Source organism: Psammomys obesus, unplaced genomic scaffold (genome assembly GCF_907164565.1).
Source record: "Psammomys obesus unplaced genomic scaffold, mPsaObe1.curated_primary_1811, whole genome shotgun sequence".
In the NCBI taxonomy this organism is placed as follows: Eukaryota; Metazoa; Chordata; class Mammalia; order Rodentia; family Muridae; genus Psammomys; species Psammomys obesus.
The window spans coordinates 7,577,481-7,593,195 of NW_026596234.1; the positions used below are offsets into that span (position 1 = coordinate 7,577,481).

At 46.1% G+C, this 15,715-nt stretch overlaps 1 protein-coding gene across 1 annotated transcript in view; it reads right to left on the minus strand.

The window, feature by feature from the left end:
- Positions 1-10,564, minus strand: part of Dok5 (docking protein 5) — a 144,869-nt gene extending 134,305 nt beyond the window's left edge. Inside the window, exon 1 of the mRNA XM_055596145.1 lies at positions 10,302-10,564. Within this exon, the coding sequence (XP_055452120.1) occupies positions 10,302-10,367 (66 nt within the window). The 5' untranslated portion in view covers positions 10,368-10,564. The remainder of the gene's footprint in view (positions 1-10,301) is intronic.
- Between the last annotated feature and the right edge of the window lie 5,151 nt (positions 10,565-15,715).

A 15,715-nucleotide genomic window follows, 5' to 3' on the forward strand; every position in this document is an offset into this window, starting at 1 on the left:
GTGTGTGTGTGTGTGTGTGTGTGTGTGTGTGTGTGTGTGTGTGTGTATGTGGTATGTGTTGGATGTGCTATGTGTATTATATGTGTGGTGTGTGTGCATGTGTGTATTTGTTGGGGGGAGAAGCCCACTCTGAGCCACAGCTTCACATCAATGAGGACTGATGGTCATTCACAGGCACAGAGTTCCTGGAGGAACTTGAGTTCTGTTCATACAATTTGTAAATGTGCTTGGCTTTGTAGGGGCAGCTTGCTGTTCACCATTCATCTCATCGTGCCCATCGTGCCACCCTTCATGGTTTAAGCAGGGAAAAGAGAAAGTAGCTGACTGCTTGAAGAAGTGTGGCAGAGGGCCCTGAGAAAAAAGGCTCATTGGGGAAAGGCACTTGCAGCATGAGCTTAGAGAACTGAATTCAATTTGTGGAGCCCATGGGCAGTGGAAGGAAAGAACTGTTGGCACAGAGTTGCCTTCTGACCATCCCCTGTCACAGGCATGGCATGGCAGGTGCACAACCATGCGTGTGTATACACACACACACACACACACACACACACCAAAAAAATAAATAAATAAGAAATTGTAACATAACTAAACGAATAAATATTGACACCCATAAGTTTTCAAAACTTGCTCCAATATAAGTTAAATGGAGGAGGAGGAGGGACTAATATAAACAATAAATAGGAGTGATAGGAGCATATTCTATATGTAGACCAAGCTATAAGAACACACTTTGATGCTTATCTATGAGCAAAAATCTCTGTACAAGTTTGCAAGCTTCTGCTGAGTCCAGCTATCCTGGAAGGTGATTCAGATAGTGTGTGTGGGTGGGGTGGGGTGGGGCTCCTGTTCTTGTATTTGTACTATTTACATGTAGTGGAAAGTATTAGCTACTTAAACATAACATAGCCGTGGGAGAGTCATCCACTCTTCCCTGTAAAAGGAACACAGTCCTACTCCCCCACTTTTCTCATCTTCTTTCCTTTATCTTCTTACTTTTTATTTTCTATTTCTCAGGCTCCATCTCTTCTTTACGGTCACATAAGGTCGCTTTATGGATTCAAACTAAACAATAAACTAAGAGCTCTCAGCTCTTGTTTGGCTTTGGACACAGGTCACGGCTATTTTGGAGAAAAATCCCAAGATTTCTGTACTATTTTGCACACATCATGATATACAGACATCCATACAAGCAAAATAACCACACACGTAATATAAATAAATGAATAAGTAAGCAGGTGGATAAATAAAAACCAATGAGTATTCCTTGAGTACCTACTATGAGCTAGGTCCTGAGTAAGACAGATAGACCATTCTTTGGTGAGAAGTACATTTTTGTGCTTATTTTTTTTTATCTGAAGAGGCTAAAACAAAGGGAAATTAGGTGATTTGTTCCTGAGTCAGTAACTGGCCAAGTTGAGATTCAAAATAAGAATCTGAGAACCAACATACTCCATCACCATCATGAAAAAACTAGCACTCAGTTATGAAGATACATAAGAAAAAGGCACTGTTCCCAGTAAGCCTTCTTCTTACAGAGATTATTTTAAAATTTATACTGAAAGATAAATAGATTAATGTAGCTAATTATTTTTGAGCTTTTTACCATACTGTAAGCCTGCCATTAAGACATGCAAATACACCCCACAACACATTTGCATGTCCACAGAACAATAGCTAGAAGAGACTACTCAGAAATGGACCCAGTGGAGAAGACAACAATTTCAGCAGATGGTCCTAGAGAAACTGGACATCCATACCCAAAAATGAACCTTGCCCTGTGTTTCACTGAAACGTCAAACCAAACTTGCCCTATGAAAGGCCATAGTATGCACTGGCCAGGTGGTTCACTGCATAAAGGCATTTTCTGTCAAGCCTGATGACCTGAGATCTATCCTGGGATCTACAGGATGGAAGGAAAGAACTGACCCTCCAAGTTTGCTCCTACCTCCATATGCTCACACACACAACACAACACAGCACACACACACTTCTAAGAATTGCAAGGTTATCCATACTGAAAGGGGGGGCATTATAGACTGTGAGAAGCTATCTGGAAACCACATATCTCAAAAGACATGTGTATCATGAATAAACCTAATGGTGAAAAGACAACCCAGGCATATTACTTACGTGTGTACACAAATGGCAAAGAAAAACATAACAAGACAGTCAAGAGTACTCCCCCTCAGGGAAATGCACATGAAAACCGCAAGTAAGCCATACACCCAAAGAAGGCCAGAAGTAAACTAAGGTAGCCTCAACTCCTGAAGGAGATGCAGAGAAACTGGGTCATTCACACTCTATTGGTATGAATATAAAAATAGCGAGATTGCTTTATGCTTGATGCTTGTCAACTTGAGAGGAGCTAGACTAGCCTAGAAAACGCGCCTGTGTCTGTGTGCATGTACATGTGTGTATTTGAGTGCGTGTGTGTGTGTGTGTGTGTGTGTGTGTGTGTGTGTGTGTGCATGTGGGGGATGGCATTTCCAGAGAGGTCTGACTGGCTAAAGGAAGCAAGCACCTTCCAACTAGAGAGCCGAGGGTAAGGCCATTTTGCCATCTGTCTGCATTGTTCTTCCCCAACACATGGGGCTGTAGCTAGTGCCGCTGCCTCTCACTGCTGTCAGCCGACTCCTGCTTCTCTGCCCCTCCAACTTGGATTGAACACCAGTGTCTCTCCAGGGACCTCTAGACCCCCAACATAGGTCTGGGGTTGCTGAGCCATCCAGCACTGTGTACTGAGCAAGCTATCAGGTCTCTGTGTCCTCAGCACACAGACATTCCATTGTTGGAATCATAGCCCCTAAGAAGTAAGCCATCTAAGTGACTCTAAGTACACACACACACACACACACACACACACACACACACACATACACACACACACCATATATACATGTATGTGTATAAACACATATACACGCTTTCTAGTTTATTCTACTCTAAAGAACCCTGCTTAAGAAAGTTTCATGGTATTAAGTCTGCAACTACCACTCAGCCCAGACATGTACTCCCAAGTATCGGAACACGCTTATGAAAACTTACATTCACACAAAATCCTGCACACAAATGTCGCATTAACCCCCTCTAGAACAGCCCAATCCGGACAGGATCAAGACAGCCTTTAACAAGTGAAAGGTTTAAAGGGCCTCTGACCCATCCATATCGTGGAGCACACGCAGCACCCACAGCACCCAAGGAAGCCTGGCTGTTGCCCCAGAGAATGACTGTGAGTAAAACCAGACCCATCCCCAAGGATTCCACAAGGTTTCATTCACAGAACCTTCTGGAAGTGACAGAGCCATAGAACTAAACAACAAGTTAGTAGTGTCAAGAGTTAATGAGTGTGGGAAAGTGAGGGATGTCTGAAGGACTCTGCCATTGGCCTGGGCCTTCATCATATAGTGAGCTTCCAAGATTCCTCCTACCTGCCCCTCCCAGCTCTGGGGTGCCCTGCTTTTTCGTGTGGGTTCTGGGGATTTGAATTTAGGTTCTCACTCTTGCAAACAAGGTTCTTCACCAAATGCATCATCTCCCCTGCCCTCCACCTTGATTCTTTACAACTTCATGTGAGCCAACAATTACATAAAAGTTAAAGTTTCCAATGAAAACAGATGAGATCATGATTCTCTTGGACGAGGTCTGGGCTCAGCCTAAGACAGGTTCACAGGTGTACCATGCCACCACAAAGAATTCTGCCAAATCCTGTCCCCTGGGGCTGGCTGAGAACCCCATGCCAGAGCACAACACATACCTCCCCAGAGGCTCAGAGCTCTAGTAAAGTGGGAGGGGCCCACAGATGCTCCCAAAATCAGCTTCCAAGTCCTCATCCCAACACCACCCGGCTGCATGTTAGAAAGACGCTATTTTAATTCCTGCCCTCATGTACGTCTCGTGGCATTTCAAACTTCACAACTTCATTTTGAATCTCACAGGAATGGGGGCGGAGGAGAGAGGCAACGTCATCTTCTCCTAGCTCACACTCTCCTCCGAAGGCTTGATCTCCATCCAGCTGGAACCAAAATTCTCGAGTAAGAGGGAACTGAAGCTTGGCCTCCCACATTCCACAGACGTGGAGAAAGGGGGTCATGTCCAGCTATCCTTCCCCATCCAAAGCTGACTTGTTCATTCAGCTGACCTTTGACTGCTGTGAACCTATAAGCGACCAGTCAGCAGCACAGGTTTTGAGGGCAGACTGTCAGTTTAGTAAGGACAATGACTGAGGTGACCTGTTGAAGTGGTTTGCATGGAGCGCAACACAAGCACGGTAGACATTTGACATATGATAAAGTAATGATCACAGAGGCATCTCAAATGGAAAACAAAATTTTTTTGAAGGACCAAAGGTGAGTGATTCCTCACCAAAAATGGCAAGGCTGCTTAAAAATAAATATTTCTAGTCACCTAATGCATATAATTTGAAAACCACACTGACAGATGTTGGGATATCATCGTATCAGTAATTTGGTTTATGTCTTCATACAAAGCCATTAAATTGGCCGTTCATTGCTAAATCAATTTGGGTGATGATAATTAAAAGCTGAATACATGCACAATTAATCATATCTTCCAGGAGGACCATCGTGTGAGCTGGAAAGTTATTCTTGATGTGGAAATCATGTCAGTGGAGCTGTGAGATGGAGCCAGAAGTCTGAAGGATTTTACCACACTGCATGCAAAGGGTCTACCCGGACATTCATTTCACCACTGGCAAACTTCACCCAAAGCTCCTCTGTCCTGGAAGGATGGTACACAGTACTTCACATACCTTCCTGGATAGTTGCATCTGTGTGGGAAGCTGCCTCAGCCTGTATCAGAAAGGGGTAACATGGCCCTAGTCTATTTATATGACTTTCATATGATGATCCTTGTTTTTCAAGTATTATACTTTGAATAGGAAACCTCCCCTTCAGGCTCATCTGTAAAAACATGAGCCCCAGCTTGGAGCATCATCTGGAGAGGTGGTGGAAACAGTGGGGTGCCACTCGGGGTAAGCTCTGATGGCTATGGGCCATGCCTACTTTCTGACTGAGTGCCTCACCCCCTCAAGCCTCCCCTCTGTCAGTTCCTGCTACTACAGGCTGCTAGACCCCAGCTACCATGCCTTCCTTTCCACAGGGGACTGTAGCCACTGAGCAGTGAGCCAAAATAAAACCCCCTGCCCCACCCCACCCCCACCACCCTTAAGCTGCTTCTGAACTGGATTTGGTCACAGTGCTGAGAAAAGCATCAAATATATCTGGGCTCTGTAACAAATGAATCAAAAGCTAAAAGCCTTAAATGAAATATGAAATCCTCTCTGGGACATTGGGCCAAGTGAAACAAGGAAATGAAGGGATGAGGAAATATTGCTCCCTAAAATCTGTTCATTCTCCATCTGCTTTTCAAGACACCTAAATTAAGAGGGGACCCTCCTGGGCCAGCACGTTCATTCTAGCTGGCATTTCAGGAGGCATTACGGACGTTTATGCAAATAACATGGAAAACCTTATAAAGTCGAACACTGCCTCAATCCCTAGCACCCGTGGCCAGTGGTATTTGTGCTTTCACATAAATTATCCCTTGGGCATTCAATGTGTTTTTCTAACTAAACAGCAATTGCTTTGAAGATAAGAGTTGGTAGAGTAAAGGCTAAGAAAATAACCAACCAGGCACAGCCATCTCTTCCCACAGTAACTGTAAGACTGAGAACAGAGCGGTAGTAAATATTAATTGGATTTATCTGTGCTAAGCATTGTGCTGAGCCCCTTGTGATGATCATGTATTTTGTGGATATCAAGAGTCTCTGTTCTTACAGAATCATCAGGCTGGTAAATACTGTAAAGCTCACACCAAGTCATAGTCATCGTGCTGAGATTTTTAACGCTCCCTTATATGAGAGGCAGTGGTGGTCCAAACCTTCCCCATCCAGTCACTCTACAAGTCTTTACTGGGTGTTTACTCTGTGCACAGCTGTTGTGAGAGGCAAGAGAAATCCCATGTTCATCCTGTGTTCCCTAGTGGGGGCGGGGGTACAAGTAATAAACAAATAGGTAGACAGACTAAAACGTGCAGGATGGTAAGGAAAAAAAAGTCTAGGGAATCAGAAGCAGGGAGACAAAAGCAAGAATGTTTGGAAAGTGCTCACTGAGTAGGTAGGAGCTGAACAAAGGGGAGGAAGGGACTAAAGAACACCTGAGAAGGGAGGGAGGGAGGGAGGGAGGAGCAGAAACAAACACAGACAAATCAATGGAGGTCTCAGCTGCAGGGGACTGGGTGTTGAATAAGAATGGGGTGGGGGACACACTAGGCAGTTACCCTAAATACTACAAGGAAGAAAGAACAGGGCTTCGACCACAGTGGTACCAATAGCTGATTAGATGACAGGAGACGGATTCTAGATCCATCTCAAAGACTGAGCTCACAAAGCCTCTCCTTGGATTGGCTGGAGTGGTGTGAGACAAGGAAGGGGAGATAATGGTGTCAGTTTTGCTTGGTTTCTGGCTTAGGATTGATTCTGCCAGGACAACCAAAATGCTGTCTGATGGCTTAGATGAAGATAATGCTAGGAGAAGCAAGAATCAAGGCTGCACATGCATGAAGCTTGAGACCCCATAGGCTTTTGGTTGGGGAGGTGGACAGAGAACTGGTCAGCAAGGAGCTCAAGTAGTCCAGGCTGATAAGTTGTTAGATTAGAGCAAAGAAGGTTATTTAAACACTAAGTCATTGAGGAACTATGTGCACATAAAGAAAATAGGTCTAAATTTAAGCCCTGAGAATTACATTGTGGATCAGCCAGGATAATTATAGATAGAAAATTCTCTCCGTTGCAAAGAAAGAAACCAAATGAAGATCCAAGTGTAATCCATCTAAATAACACGCTTAGTGGGTTAATGACGCAGACACCGCCTATCCCACTCATCTAAGAAATCTAGAGTGTCTTTGGAGAATTAGATAATTATAGATAGCTGGGCCCCTCCTCCCCATCAGCTCCCCAAATAGAAACATCAACATTCCTGAACAAATATTGTACCCAGGGCATAGCCCGAGCCCTGGAGGAGCCAGTGTGGGTAGCTCTAGGGAGTGCAGACACGACCACACAGAGATGGCTGAGTTAAATTAGTTGGTTTCATCTGGCTTTCTGACGCTCAAAGCAAAGAATCGGTTTACACCCGCTACTGACAAATCGCCTAATCACAAAGTTCTGTCTTATTTACAAACCATATTAAAGATTTATATACATACCTTTTGCCAACAAACTCACCCAAAGGAGAGAAAAAACTAGAGTTAAGAGAACTATTTCTGCCTCAAAAAAAAAAAAAAAGAAAGAAAGAAAGAAACATGATTTCACTGAGTGAGTGAGGACAAAGACACTGGCTCTGGGTTAAACATGTAAACCACACACACAACACATCAAAGCACATGGTACCAGAAATATGGACAACTTTCATGTTTTGATGTGTTCATTAAAGTAAACTTAAACAGTAATGATGATAAAAATCTGCCTTTGGGCATGTTCACACAAGGTAAGGAAATCACAGCCCTCAGAAGCATCGCCATTCTTCTTTGGTCACATTAGAGATAAAACTGCAATAAGAATCAATACTATCTATGGGCGCTGTCTGCATGTGCACCGATATTATCTTATTTGATGCCACAAGAGCATCTTTAAAAGCACACGCTGTATAGACATTGGAAAACTGAAGCCAAGGAAGGTCAAAGGTCGTCGGCCTAATGAGTCAAACAAGCAGAATTCATTCCTATCTTATCTTTTCCCAAACCTGGGGACATTCTTTGACGCAACAGCTGCTCGCCATGAAATGCAGTTTACTTGTTTAATTATAAACGCTCCCAGACATGACTCTCCTCCACAGTCGCTTGTCTGGATTCCATTAGTAAAGCCATTGTCATATTAGTTGCCAATTGCAAGGTCATCCTCCACACTGTGTGGTCACTGGGGGTGTCACCATATAGCCTCTGCCTGCCACAGCCACTTCCTTAGCTCTCCGGGATTGACACAGTGTCCAGAATGCATACGTTGAGTACTGTTCCTGGCTGTACACAGCCCATCTTAACACCACCAACACTCCTGACTTTGGACACCAGGTCCTTATTGTCGCTTCCACCAAGGAGCCTCTACATTTGCAAGGGTCACCTCCTAAAATGTCAGTCCTGGTGACAAAGTAATTGGCCTTCTTTATAAGTCATAACACAAGAGCGGCTTAACAGGCTGATCTACTGGTAGAACCAAGGTTACCAAATAAGGCCTGTCTTATATGGTTGTAGACTAACTTTTCTATCTGTGCATGACAACCACAGTTCAATGAATATTCTTTTGTATATTTATGTAAACACAGTCAAAATGATTATATCTTGAGAAACTGGGCCATCTAAAATACTGTAAATATGAAACAAACGCGAACTAGACTCCATTTCTTCTCCCTTTGCCTCGACTAGCTATCCAAAATCTGTTGGCATGCCCACAAGACCATATTATGTCAATTATAATAATATAGAAAAAAAAACTTGAAAGTGATATTAACCAGTTTTTCCTATAAGTCACCCTTGTCAGAATTTGGCATCAACTCTGATCCTCATGAATAATTCATATTCTGTGCATTAATAATGCATGTCCTCTTCCTGTTGGAATGCTCTCTAGCAGGGAATGAATGTCTAGCCCTTATCCCTTCCATTGACGTGATGGAGTAAATGCAATATTTGAACGTGGCTTTCTACCACTCTCTTTAAAACTATAACACTTGGCAGCCCACAAGATAATCAAAAGTGTGAGGCTCTCATGATTTCTTCCACCTCACATGAAGTGACTTGGTTGAGAACCCCGGGGAGAATCAATTAACTGTAGCAAATCCAGTAAGATTGGTTGGTTTTGGTACTGTTCTCCTTAACACTGTGTGTGCAATCATCTCAGAGGAGAGAACTTCACTGTTCAAACATAGTAAACAGCAAGGAGGGAAGAAAGAAAGAAAAAAAGAAAGAAAGAAAGAAAGAAAGAAAGAAGGAAGGAAGGAAGGAAGGAAGGAAGGAAGGAAGGAAGGAAGGAAAATAAATAGGCCAAAGGAACCAGCGAAGAGTTTTATAACAGTCCAGACTGTTTCTCCCCAGCAGACATTTTCTTCTCTAGCCATGGTTACTACTGAGAAATTTCTTTTATTCTCAGTCAAATTAAAGGCACATTAAAAAAAAAATCCAGAGACCAAATAAAAGAATGGTAGTTTGTGGAGAAAGCTACTCAACGTATCACTCACCCTAGCGGGGCCAATGACATTCTCATCACAGTAGTTTTCCTTCCTAAGTAAACTTACTTCTCAGCCCTGCCTCATCCCCCAGCCTCGGGCAAACGCAAAGCAACAAAAACAGCCACGGTCTCTGACACATGGCAAGAAGAAATGAGGTAGCTTGAAAAGCACGAGCAAGCACACACACACACACACACACATATACGGACACATACATACACACACATATACACATGTATATGTGTATGTATGTATGTATGCGTGTATGTATGTATGTAAGTATGTAAATATATGTATACATATTCCAATATCCTCCCCTCCCCCAAGACTGTACCATCACTTAAAAACCCAAAGAGACGCAAGATGGTTCTGTCCTAAAGTGCCCCCAACAAGAGAAAAGAAAAGCAGTCTTAAGGGAGCCACCAGGATTCATTCATTCTTTTTCGTTTCCCAGGAGCTCTACGCAGGCACCATGCTCCACACGAAATGATCGTCCAGTAGGAATCGGAAGGTGGATTCCAAAAAAACATTAACCCGTTGCCCAGGCTCAGGAGTAGGGGAATTCAGATCTGAGCTTCTGCTAGGGAGTCGGCCTTACCCAACGTCGGCTCTCTCCACCTCTGCTAACACCTGAGCTGCAGAACTGAGTCCCCGGGGCCAGATAGGCACTGACCTTGATCCCCCCCCTCGGAGGATATGCCCTGTGTCCTGGCCTGCATCCATCCCCTGGAAAAGTTAAGTTGGCGCGAGTGGCATGCTGGCCGGGGACATCCGGCAGGCTCAGCATCATGCCGGGCTTTCCAGCTTCAGCACCCATGGCTACCGGGAAATATTTATTCCGAGTCAATGGGCTCCGGTGGCCACCGTTAGAAAGTCAAGCCATCCGAGAGATAAAGATAGCTCCATGACATACCCAGACACTGGCGCTAGCGCCGCAGCCGCGGTAGCCTGGGACATGGGCTGCCAGAGCCACCGTGCAAGTCCCCAGCGCCAGGAGCTCGGATGCTGGCAGCAGACACAGACCCTGAAGTCGCGAACAAGGAGCACGGAAACAATGATACGTACCCCTAGGCGTCTGCTCCGGATCCTCACGTACCCCTGCTTCACTATGTCATTAAAATTGGAAGCCATCCCAGACAGACAGCGACCCTGCTGCCCCCAGCGTGCGCACAGCACTCTGAGTGGCTTCCAGGAGGGATGTGGGGAGGGTCAGGACAGAGACGGAGGGAGTGAAAGTTGACAAGGCGATGCAGTGAAACCAGGCGTCAGAAGGCGCACATCGCTCTCCCTGTCTCCCCAAAGCCTGAAAGTGGGCGGCCCGCCGGCGCCCAGCAGCCACTTTGGGGGAGAGCAGCGGAGAGGCGAGACTGGAGCGCGGTGTCAGCTGACTGGGCGGCAGCCTGCCAGGAGGAGGAGCCGATCCGGCCCCCAAGGAGGAGGAGAAGGACCAGAAAGGAGAAGAGAGAGAGAACGGAGGAAGCAGAGATGGCCCAGAAGGAGGAGCACAGGGTCCCCCTCCTCCTCGGCCTCCGCCCACCTGGCCCCCAGCTGCTCTGGTCCCACCTCCTCTCCCCAGGGGCGCGCTCCGCCAATCCCTGCGCACAGCAGCCAACAGCCAAGGCGAAGCTCCCAGTTCCTACCTGTCTTTTAGAGAGAAGGACACAGGACTCCTTTTTACCGGCTGTGTGTACCCTAACCATCCCTTCATCCCCATCTTTTCCTCAGAGGAGCTAATTACGGGTGTGTCTGTGTCCAGGGACACTGAGCTGGGTGGTTTACCTGTGACCTCTACACGCACAGAGAAAGCCAGCTCTATAAGCATAAGAGGCTTATGCTCACCTCTTCCATGAGGACTCCCTGCTGTCAGGATTTAGGCTTGTATCTATTGTCCCTTTTTCAGTGTTTGAGCCTGTCTTCCCATTAGGACTCCAAGTTTCCCGGAACTGATTCTTGGCCTGTCTGCTCTGTTCTCAAACCCCAGCTCTGTGTAGACTGATCGATGACCAATAAATCTTAGGACTTTATCAAAGTGCCAAGCTTGTATCAGGCGGTGCTCTCTCCTTTGTATGCTCCCCTGCGCCCGCTAAGGTGCGGCTCCTTTGTGCAATTTCCCAGCTCCCACGTAACCTCCATAACCTGACAATGTAGCTGCCCCTGGAAAACATCGTGGACGCCTGTAACTATTCCTAGAACACTAAGGAGGGAGGGAGTGTGAAGGGTCTGACCCACCTCCTCCTGCTTCTGCGGCCTTCCTCAAGCAAACTTAAGTTTATTACAGCTGATAGATACCCTCTGAACATCATCCTTCTGGGCCTTGCTAAGGGAAGAGTGATTGATCGTGGTTTTAGCACTTAGGTTTTACAGAACCTGTAGCTGAGAAGAGGTGAACGTGCCCACCATCCCATAGCTGGCCAGCATAGGGCCAGGACTGCAAGGACAGAAGGATGAGTATTCCGAAGGGCCAATGTAGGGCTGATGTCATAAGCATGAAGTTGCCTCTTGATCTCTAAGGTAGATCTAATCTTTCTCTTCCTTTACTCAAAAGTTAGAACATTCTTGGTCATCAGAGGTGACCCCAGTCGGAGCTAATGAGCTGGGCGACCTCCAGTGAGAGTCACAGAGAAAGAGTCATCTATTTCACAGGTCGTTAGATCTGGTGACATCAAATTCCTCTCATCTCTACCATCATACAGAACTTCCTTTCTCTGTGGGAAATCTCATTTTAGTCATCCTGGCTTGATGGGTATTAGTCAGTCAAAGAAGAGAAATCACCCAAGAATGTGTCATAGAGTTGAGACTAAATTGGGACAGCTAGAAAGCAGAGATCCTGATGGGAAGAATTCTTTCCTATCTTGTGAACTATCTGCTGTATCTCTGTGTTTCCGTTCTATGAAAAATGATGTTTTAACTGTCTTTCACCCAACGAGGAAAATGGTGGAGTCATTTGGAGGGCTGTTTTAGAAGAGCTCGCACTATTAATCAGTCCTTCCCAGGGTAACTATAAAACAGAAGTGTTTTTGAATGACATCTACTCAACACTTCAGTTGTAAACCAACCAGTTACAGTGTCACAGGGAAAGAGAATGAGTCCATACAGAAGAAGCTGGAAATGAGTGGCCCAGTAACAGAAACTATAGATGAGAAAAACAGGTATGGAACTAAGGATGATCAAATCAGACTAGAAAACGACACACTAGATGGGGGGAGATGATTTTTCAATCGCAAGATTGAATGCAGTTTATTTGGTTGGTAAAAAACAAAAATTAAACCGAAAAGCACAAACACTATAGAGTGTGGTGTGCCAATCACGGGACAGCCCCTAACTTTTCTACAAATGAGGCAAATCCCAATGGTGGCAGGAAAAGAGAGACCCTAAGAGATACAGAATCCAGCAGGCCCACAGACTCCCTCGGCGCTCATCACGAACATGTAGACACACCACCACAGGAGATTTCCTTTCTCTCTAGACAAGCCTTCCATCCACCAAAAACATCGATTCAATTCCTGCTGCTGACTCAGTTTCAATCCTTAAGACCTGTTTTTATAACACACATTTGTCCCCTCTTCCTTAGAATCCCTGCCTGTGGGTGCGTGTGTGTGTGTGTGTGTGTGTGTGTGTGTGTGTGTGTGTGTGTGTATGTGTGTGTTAGTCTACTCATTTTATTTATCATTTGTCTGTCTGTCTTGTGGCAGCGTCTCCTGTATCTCAGGCTAGCCTCGTCCTTGCTCTTCAAGGAGAAACATAAACTTCTGGTCCCCTCCCCCTCTACCCTCTGAGTGCCGGGACTATAACCACTATAACCATGCATCATGCAGAGCTGGGATGGCGCCCAGGGCTTTGTGCATGCTAGGCAGCGAGTGCTCCACCCATTGAGCTCTCTCCTTAGCCCCCCTCTCAGCCTTTTGAGACACACTGTCTTGGCTAGACCCTCTCTGACTGGACCATGTTTCCCCTGATGCATCCCAGAGAAGTGTCTCATCCTTTCCGTCTTCACTTGAAAGTTGGCTCCAGCTTCTGTGCCCGTTTCTTCTCTGAAGGCTCCCTGTTAGTTCCCATGTAGGCGATAGCTGATTTCCCAGGTATTTAATTTGTTTACTGACAACTCTGCTTTATCAGGGTGTGCACACAGGCATGTGGAAGACACTTCTGGATGACCCATCCCACGGCATGCCCCTTACACTCACACTTGGGTTCCGTTTTGTTTATTTTTTACGATTTATATTATTTTCTGTATTTTATCTGCAGGTATGTGCGTGCCTTAAGTGTGAGCCTGGTGCTCACAGAGGTGTCAGAAGAGGACTCAGAGGCCCTGGAACTGGAGTTAGGGATGGCTGTGAGCAACCATGATTATACATACTTTCTGGTCACGGGAAGGAAGGAATGGAGCAGCAAGTACCTGGAGAGCGAAGCTGTTCCATGTTTTCTTCCACCTGATCGGGGGTGACTTCCCAAGTCATCTGTCTTTACTTAATGGAGGCTGGTGGAGCATTGACCTGGCGCAGAGCAAACCTCCTCTCCGGCGACAGCCAAGCAGCTTTCATTAGTGTTGTCTGACCTGCCAGAGAAGAGGCTGCTGCGCCTCTGTGGCTCCTGTGACACTCCCACTGAGAGCGGCAGGGGGTGGTGGGAGCTCAAGTTATTTTCGGTAAAGGCGCTGGACACGTGCCACACAGCCTGAGCCTCGGTGCTCAGCGGCGGTCGACGGAAGTGTAAGACTTAGGGGAGCCTGTCCTTTATTCCAGAAAAGTCCAGACGCCTCTGCGTTTCTGTAAATATAGTCGTCTGTCTTCAGTAACTCAACAATAAGAAGGACAGAGGCTGGGGAGATGCCTCAGTGGGTGAACAGTTGCCGTGCAATCTCAAAGACCTGAATTCAAGTTACGAGCACCCGTAAGAGTAGGGAGTGGGAGTGTGGGCGTTTGTGCTGGGAAGATGGGTAGAGACTAGCAGGCCTGTGACTCACTAGCCAGCCTAGCCAATCGGAAAAACCCAGATTCAGGGAGAGATGCTGCCCTAAAAAACAAAGTAGAGAGCAACTGAGGGAACTAACCCACGCTAACAATGACAGTAACAATCGGTTGACTGGAGGCAGGACAAGAGCCGCTTCTGTGTTTGTGCTACGTTGCATCTGTCCTCAAGCAGTGGACCAACCGGCCTGGTGTGGAGGTCTCGCTCTGCAAAGCTGCAGTTGAGAGGTTTCTGTTTCAGCGGATATAGCAGTTTTGTAGTGTGTCAACAAGTTGTCACAATAAAAAAAAATTAAAAAAAAAAGTGGGATTCTCCTTGGGACACATGCTCGCTCGTTCCTTTTTAGTAAATACTTTGCTGTCGTGGGCAGTATCAGGGCTACAGCTGGCAGAAGCGACCTGTGTGACTGAAAGAAGTATGCGTGGGTTCTTAGGATCTTTGCCATGGCAGCTCCTTACTCCGAACAGCTCTGACATTGAGAGCCTTCTTCAATGTTGTGCCCTAGCGCCTCACTTGCACCCCCTGCTGTCAGATCTTGGGAATGCGCTCTATAATTTTTTTTAAATTTTTTATTTAACTTTTATTAATTACACTTTATTCATTTTGTATCCCCCCATAAGCCCCTCCCTCCTCCCCTCCCGGTCCCACCCTCCCCCCTTTCTGCATGCATGTCCCTCCCCAGGTCCACTGATAGGGGAGGTCCTCCTCTCCTTTCTGATCTTAGTCTATCAGTTCTCATCAGAAGTGGCTGCATTGTCAGGGTTCTAGGTTATCTCCACAGATAGTCCTTGGTTGGAGTATGAGTCTCTGGGAAGTTCCCTGTGTTCAGATTTTTTTGTTCTGTTGCTCTCTATAATTCTAACCACAATGTGCTCCCTTGAATGACACAGGTCACAAAGCCCGACATCTCTCCCAGCCTCACTTTTTCCTTTTGCTCTCTTGTAGAGTCTCTCTTTGGAAAGTGCTAGAGACCTACCTGGAAATCACTTGAGCCGTCTGGGATTACTGAATCTAGTTCAGTGGGGAATTTTGAAGCTTCCAGTCACAGAGCCATGGAGCCTCCAGTAGGACGACTTCAGCGGCAGTGACAGAATGCCTCAGTGTTTGAGGGGTTTAATGCAGGACAGAAGCGACACGGTGCTTTAGAAATCACTGGCAGGCCCACCGCTTCCCAGTGCCTGTTGTGCTGACACTGATGGGGACAGGATAAAGCGCTACCGAGATGTCTACCCCAAGGCTCTCGTGCGGAAGCTGAGGTCTCACATAGTGGGGTGGGGGCAACTGGCTCATGAGAGCGCTGTTTAATCAACGATGCTTTTCTAATTCGATGAAATTATTGGACAATGCTAGAAACTCTTGGCTGCTGGGCCTGGCTGGAAAGAGTGGGCTCGCTGGAGATGGTTGATCTTCTCTTTCTCTGATGCCCGAGGTGGGACACCTGGGCCTGCCCTTCAGCCATGATGCTCTTTGCATCACCACATCCCACGAACAATAAAGTCATGGAATAAACC